At 48.1% G+C, this 8,018-nt stretch overlaps 1 protein-coding gene across 1 annotated transcript; it reads left to right on the plus strand.

The window, feature by feature from the left end:
* The first annotated feature begins 4,858 nt into the window (after positions 1-4,858).
* Positions 4,859-7,226, plus strand: LOC311112061 (E3 ubiquitin-protein ligase TRIM21-like). The gene is made up of 2 exons (XM_084155042.1): positions 4,859-5,045; positions 5,311-7,226. The coding sequence occupies exon 2, from the start codon at positions 5,313-5,315 to the stop codon at positions 6,942-6,944; it is 1,632 nt and encodes a 543-aa protein (XP_084011168.1). The 5' UTR covers positions 4,859-5,045; positions 5,311-5,312; the 3' UTR covers positions 6,945-7,226.
* Positions 7,227-8,018: the final 792 nt, after the last annotated feature.

The following is an 8,018-nucleotide window of genomic DNA, read 5'->3' on the forward strand; positions in this document are numbered from 1 at the left end:
GGTTCTCCAAAGTTTTTTGCCATTAACTGGTGTTCCTTCTGCTCTCCAGGTCGCTGAGGTCCTGTTCCAACAGGTCTTCTGGTACTATGGACTGCTGGAGGACATCGTCTCGGACCGTGGCCCCCAATTCACCTCCTGAGTGTGGAAGGCTTTCCTGGAGAAGATCGGGGCCACGGCCAGCCTCACTTCCGGGTATAGGCCTCAGTCAAATGGGCAGGTGGAGCGCATGAACCAGGAGCAAGGGAAGTTTCTTCGTTGCCACTGTCAGGACTGGCAAGGTGAGTGTGCGAGGTTTCTTCCCTGGGCAGAATATGCCCAGAACTCCCTCGTTCACTCCACAGGGCCAACTCCCTTCCAATGCGTCCTGGGGTACCAGCCAGCCCTGGCCAATTGGACACCCAGCCAGACCGATGCGTCCGCTGTCGACGAGTGGTTCCACAAGGCCGGACAGGTCTGGGATGCCGCCCATGTCCGTCTAAAGAGGGCCATTCATCGGCAGAAGGACCAAGCTGACCGCCACCACAGTGAAGCTCCCATATTCCAGCCTGGTGATCATGTCTGGCTGTTCACTCGAAACCTCCCTCTCCACCTGCCCTGCAAGAAACTGAGCACCAGGTTTGTGGGGCCGTTTAAGGTCCTCCGGCTGATTAATGAGGTGTCGCTGATTAACGGCTGCTCCTTCCCCCTCACTACCGTGTCTCACCTACCTTTTATGTGTCTCCTCAGGCCGGTGGTTCCTGGTCCTCTGGCGGACGCCATCCCCCGGGGTACGCCCCCTCCGCCCCTGGACATTGACGGGAGTCCGGCGTATGCTGTGAGGGAGCTGCTGGACTCCAGGTTCCGTGGGGGACGGCTCCATTACCTGGTGGACTGGGAGGGGTATGGCCCTGAGGAGAGGAGCTGGGTTCCGGCTGGGGACGTTCTGGACCCCAACCTAATACAGTACTTCCACCGTTGGCGCCCTCACCGGCCCGCTCCTCGTCCTCTGGGTCGTCCTCAAGGTTGGCAACATCCTTCGGCAGGAGCCGCTCGTACGGGGGGCGGGGATACTGTCACGTCTCCTCCCGTTGCTCCCCTCCGGCGCTCTGATTCGCCGGTCTACTGAGCCACCGGTCTGAGCGCACCACCTCAGCAACACAGGAATGGAAACCCAACGCACCCTAATCACCTCCAGCGCACCTGCACCTCATCATCTCATCACTACCACTATATAGCCCTGGACTGTTCAGTCATTGTTGTGTGTAATTGTTAGCATCGTGTCGTTTACTCGTTCCTTGTTATTCTCTTTCTCATTGTTAAGTAAACCTTGACCATGTTGATTCCTGCGTCTGTGTCCTGCCTCTTCGTATCCTCAGTACTAGTCACAGAAGTGGGCCAGTCGCAGAATGAGGACATGATGGAGGTCAGGGTCAGCTGGGATTTATTCCTGATATCCACCACAGGGTAGAAGAAATTGGAGTTAGGAAATAGTCAAACTGATACAGGACAGACCTGGATTCAAATAGTATTCGTTTTCTTTCAGACACTTTGAGCGTTTGACTGAGCCTGTATATGGAGTGCCAGACATTTAATAATTATATTTCTATGGTGCCAGATTGATGGTTTTTGTACTTATGTGACTATTCTATTGGTTATATTGCACCTGGGAAGCTCAATCAAGTGCAGCTAACGTATTTGACAGAAGAAGAAATACACTTTGAACCCTGGTCTGATACAGAGCAATTTCCAATTCACCACATCACCATCACAAACATTTCATTTCGTTCAATATATTGTTTTATTGTTGGGTATATATACATGATTGTTTTTAGATTTGGGTGTATTGTTTTATTGTTTGTCTCTCTTAGTGGATATCTTAATGACATACAGACACAATGTCATTCCCTGACTTATGGGACTCTAGTATGTTGAGTCAGGGTGTGGTATTCTATGTTGTATTTTCTATGTTTACGTTCTAGGTGTTGTAGTTCTATGTTTGGCCGGGTGTGATTCCCAATCAGAGACAGCTGTCGCTCGTTGTCTCTGATTGGGGATCATACTTAGGCAGCCTATTGGCAATCATGGGTTGTGGGATCTTGTTCCGTGTAGGGGCTTGTTTTGTGTTTAGCCTGAGGACTTCACGTTTGGTTTGGTTTGATGTTTTGTTCGTGTGTTTATCGGTGAAATAAACATGTATGCCTTTCACGCTGCGCCTTGGTCTGACCCGTCCTTAAACGAACGTGACAGAAGATCCCACCAAACACGGACCAAGCAGCGTGCCCAGGAGCAAACACCCTGGACACAGGTGGGGAAGATGTGGTCTTGGGAGGAGATATTTGCAGGGAAAGGACCATGGGCGAAGGTAGATGCCCAGGCAGGAGAGGAGCAACGGCAACACAGAGGGCGCCAGTTGAGGAGGAAGCCCGAGAAGCAGCCCCAAGAAAATGTTTGGGGGGGGGGGGCACACGGGGTGGTTGGCGGAGCCTAGGTTCAGAGCAGAGCAGAGCTAGGAAGCGTGTGACTGGGCAGGCTCCGTGTTATGCGGAGCTACGTACTGGGTCGCCAGTGCGCCGGCACAGTCCTGTACGTCCTGTGCTAGCACCACGCACGTGCCGTGCGAAAATGGGCATCCAGCCAGGACGGGGTGTGCCGGCTCAATGCTCCTGGTCTCCAGTACGCCTCCTCGGTCCCGCATATCCTGCGCCGGTTCTACGTACTGTATCGCCAGTGCGCGTGCACAGCCCAGTGCGTCCTATGCTAATGCCACACACATACTGTACGGAAGTAGGCATCCAGCCAGGACGGGTTGTGCCAGCTCTCTGCTCCAGACCTCCAGTCCGCCTCCACAGTCCGGCCCGGCCCGTTCCTGTTCCTCGCACCAAGCCAGTGGTGCGTGTTCCCAGTCCGGCCCGGCCCGTTCCTGCTCCCCGCACCAAGCCAGTGGTGCGTGTTCCCAGTCCGGCCCGGCCCGTTCCTGCTTCCCGCACCAAGCCAGTGGTGCGTGTCGCCAGTCCGGCCCGGCCCGTTCCTGCTCCTCGCACCAGACCAGTGGTGCGTGTGTCCAGTCCGGCACGGCCCGTGCCCATTCCACCGGTGCCTGGTCTGGCACCGGTCAGCTGCTCCACTCCGGAGCCAGAGCAGTCCGCTCCACCGGTGCCTAGTCCAGCTCCGGTCAGCAGCTCTACTCCGGAGCCAGAGCAGTCCGCTCCACCGGTGCCCAGTCCAGCTCCGGTCAGCGGCTCCAGTCCGGAGCCAGAGTAGTCCGCTCCACCGGTGCCCAGTCCAGCTCCGGTCAGCGGCTCCAGTTCAGACCCAGACGTCAGCCCCTCTCCAGGTTCGGGGTCTCCCACACCAGGGTCCAGACAGGGCTTGGTACATCGTGGGAGGAAGGAGAGGGGAAGCAGCGCGCCGAGGTCCAGACCAGACCAGGGGCGTAACGGGGAGGCTGAGAGAATGTGGTCGTCACGCCCAGAGCCGGATCCGCCTCAGAGGCGGAATACCCACCCAGACCCTTCCCTGTCATGTCAGGTTGGTGCGGTCGGAGTCTGCACCTTTGGTGGGAGGGGGGTACTGTCACTCCCTGACTTATGGGACTCTAGTATGTTGAGTCAGGGTGTGGTATTCTATGTTGTATTTTCTATGTTTACGTTCTAGGTGTTGTAGTTCTATGTTTGGCCGGGTGTGATTCCCAATCAGAGACAGCTGTTGCTCGTTGTCTCTGATTGGGGATCATACTTAGGCAGCCTATTGGTAATCATGGGTTGTGGGATCTTGTTCCGTGTCGGGGCTTGTTTTGTGTTTAGCCTGAGGACTTCACGTTTGGTTTGGTTTGATGTTTTGTTCGTGTGTTTATCGGTGAAATAAACATGTATGCCTTTCACGCTGCGCCTTGGTCTGACCTTAAACGAACGTGACACACAAACCCATGTCCAAGATTGAACTGATCCTCTCTTGCCCCACAGCTCTCACAAAGACAAGCGGACATGGACTGTTTTCATTTTATTTTATTAATCTGCATAAAATGTTTAGTAATGACTTAACGTTTCCACAATTTAGATATTGTCAGTTATGATCATGCATTGCCTCTGACATAAGACAACTTCACTATTTGTCTTACAGAAAGTAATATAAAACTTTCTTATCAGAGTAAATGGATATTTCATGTTTGAGCCACCGTAGTAACATGATCCTGTTAACAGGCGAGGGAGAACACCTTGCACAAATTTAGAATAAAAAATAATCACAAACTTTCCAAAAATATCCATGCAAGAAGACTTTAAACAAGCTCTAGACTGAGATGGAGTTTTTTCAGACAGAAAAGTACCTGTTAATCATCTGTTATGCTAGTCAGTTGTATTTGTCTTACAGTTAGTGAGTGCATACATTTTTTTTTTCATACTGGTCCCCCGTGGGAATCGAACCCACAATCCTGGCGTTGTAAGCGCCATGCTCTACCAACTGAGCTACACGGGACTCGTCACCACACGCCTACAAAACCCCCCAATAAAATTCCTAGAAACTGGCCATGAGTAGATATGATGGTGAAAGCTACATATACGTACACATAACATACTGTTAGTTAGCTGTCTGTGAGTGCTGTTAATGTAGAGACTAATGACTACTTGGAAGCTCCATTTGAGGAGATTTGTGCGTATGATGTCCTTTGTAAATGAGTTGTAACATGGAATGTTCCATTCAAGGATGCAAAGTTGTTCTTTACAACGTGTTTTGATTGGATGCGTAGCAATGACAAGGGGCCTTTCGGAAATGCTGACTCACGTTACTATGAAACAAAGAATGAATAGAGATCAGCCATGTGAAGGGTTAATTATGTTCCAGAGCACAGAGCAGCACTGGGTGGGGAGGAGCATGTCAACGTTACTTTACTTAAGTGAAACTGAAGTGTTTAGACGTACTGTATGTTGCGCACACAAGTAAACTGTCTCAAACTCTTCTGAAAAATCTGTTACGACAGCTACGCAGTCTCTGTTTTAAAAAGAATACAACAGTATATAGCACCAAAAAAATCGGAGAAAGCACCCACGCTCTTTCACACGCAGATACAGGTGAGTAGAGATTAACAAGGGCAGGTGAAGATAAATTCTACTGTGTGAATTCTTGCATTCTCCTGTTTTCTTTATCAACTACAGTACCTACTGTATGTTTAACTTTATTTTGTACATTGACTAATTTATACTGTATGTTGTATGGTTAAACAACTTGAATCAAGATTGGTTAGTGTCTCTAAATGCCGTGTTGACAATGGAACTGAAACTATCGGGAGCTGACTCATTCCAGGAAATAATTTATAGTTCCACCTTCTCTGTCTAGATATGGCTTCCTCCAGCAGTCTCCAGTCTGAAGAGCAGTTCCTGTGCTCTATCTGTCTGGATGTGTTCACTGAGCCAGTCACCACTTCATGTGGACACAACTTCTGCATGGCCTGTATCACAAAGTACTGGAATAGCAAGGACCTGTATCAATGTCCACTGTGTCAGGAGAAATTCTCCAGACGACCTAAGCTTCGTGTCAATACAACGTTCAGAGAGGTTGTAGAGAATTTTAAAAAGATGAGAGACAGAGGTAGAGATGGGTCCCCTCCTAAACCTAAAATAGTGTCCTGTGATGTCTGCACTGGGACGAAGCGCAAGGCCCTAAAGTCCTGCCTGGTGTGTCAGACCTCTTACTGTGAGACTCACCTGGAGCCTCATCAGATAGCCCCACCCTTAAAGAGACACAAACTGATCGACCCTGTGGTGAACCTAGAAGACAGGATGTGTAAGAAGCATGACAGACTCCTGGAGATGTTCTGTAGGACTGACCAGACGTGTGTGTGTCAGTTCTGCATTGAGGCAGACCACAAGACTCATGACACTGTCCCTATAGAGGAAGAGTGTGGAGAGAGGAAGGCTCAACTGGGGAAAACTGAGGCAGAAGTGCAGCAGATTATCCAGGAGCGACTGAAGAAGGTTAAAAGGACCAAACTCTCAGTAGATCTTAGAAAGAAAGAAGCAGAGAGAGAGAAAGCAGAGTGTGTGCAGGTCTTCACTGCTCTGGTGCGCTCCATTAAGAAAAGCCAGGGTGAGCTTGTTAAGGCAATTGAGGAGAAGCAGAAAGCAGTAGAGAGGCAGGCTGAAGGGCTCATTAAAGAGCTGGAGCAGGAAATCACTGAGCTAAAGAGGAGAAGGACTGAGCTGAAGCAGCTCTCAAACAGTGAGGACCATCTCCAACTTCTCCAGAGCTTCCTCTCCCTAGTGTGCAACCCTCCACCCACCAAGGACTGGTCTGAGATCAGTGTTCACAGTGATCTGTTTGTGGGGACTGTGAGGAGAGCTGTGTCTCAGCTGGAGGAGACACTGAATAAAGAGATGGAGAAGCTGCCTGATGTCAAACTGAAGAGGATTCAGCAGTATGCAGTGGATGTGACTCTGGATCCTGATACAGCACATCGCTGGCTCATCCTGTCTGAAGATGGGAAACAAGTAAGATATGGAGACACACCACAGAATTTTCCTGACAATACAAAAAGGTTTGACTGTTTTGGCATTGTCCTAGGAAAGAATGGCTTCTCCTCAGGGAGATTTTACTATGAAGTGACGGTTAAGGGGAAGACTAGGTGGACTTTAGGAGTGGCCAGAGAGTCCATAGACAGGAAGGGTAATATCACATTGAGCCCTGAGCATGGACTCTGGACTTTGTACCTAAGGGACATGAATGTGTACCAAGCCTCTACCTCCCACGCTATCCTCCTCTCCCTGAGAGAGAAGCCCCAGAAGGTGGGGGTGTTTGTGGACTATGAGGAGGGTCAGGTCTCCTTTTATGATGTGGAGGCCAGGTCTCATATCTACTCTTTCACTGGATGCACCTTTACAGAGAAGCTCTTTCCATTATTAGCCCCCTCTGATAATAATGATGGTCAAAACTCAGCCCCTCTCATCATCTCTCCTGTCAATCACACACACTGATTAAACAAATCAGTTACTTTTCCAAATCATTACATGTATCGATATATTTCCAAATTAGCATACAGTTGAAGTCGTTAGTTTACATACACCTTAGCCAAATACATTTAAACTCAGTTTTTCACAATTCCTGACATTTAATCCTAGTAAAAATTCCCTGTTTTAGGTCAGTTAGGATCACCAAATGAAAATGTAAACTGTTCTGTACATCTAAACATGGATAATAAATGCTTGTATTTACTGAAAATGAAGACTACGGGATCAAATAAAATAAAAGTAGTCCTTAAAGTTATGTTGTTTTGATTATTCATATAATATACCCATCATTATTTTACAGAGGGAAAACTATCCTTTAAAGTGATATTCCTTTTCTCTGTTTTTTCTCTTATTCCCTCTCTAAGTTGATCTGATGATGAAAGCCAAACTCAGCCTTTGAACTTGTTTTGGATGTAGGTGAACGTGACAAAGCACTTTAAAGAGCGAATCCACAGAAGCTGCCCGCTTCTGTTTTGGTAAACAGCTGAGGGATGGGCCTGGATCATTTTAACCACTCTCAGATTAATAGACAGAGCTATGGATGCAAGGACTGAGCATCCATGATATCAAAATTATAGTTTTAACTATGTTTTGAGGCTATATCGTTTTTTTTCTTCATTTAGAATGTTCACAAACATTGGAGACAAACAAGCTTATATTTTGGGTTCAAATGGGGTGTAACAGTTGAACTAAGGGCATGAGGCATTTATAAGTTATATTTTTCAAGAAACAATGGGCGTATATCATTCATTTATAAGTCCAGAAATTGAGGTAGAAACTACAGATTGCCCCTTTAAGCTTGTTTATAATGTATAAGTGAATTGGTAAAGGACATACTCAGCCTTGCTAAATCAAATCAAATAATATTGCATTTGCCACATACGCCGAATACAACAGGTGTCAAGATCGTCTAACAGAGTGGACCAATGCACAGCGTTGAATGCAAACATATTTATTCTCACTGAAGGCAACACGAACAAAACAACGAACGATACGTGACAGTTCACGGTTACCATAAACAGACTCGAAACAAAAACCCAC

This window comes from Coregonus lavaretus (assembly GCF_964263955.1).
Source record: "Coregonus lavaretus genome assembly, chromosome: 38".
In the NCBI taxonomy this organism is placed as follows: domain Eukaryota; kingdom Metazoa; phylum Chordata; class Actinopteri; order Salmoniformes; family Salmonidae; genus Coregonus; species Coregonus lavaretus.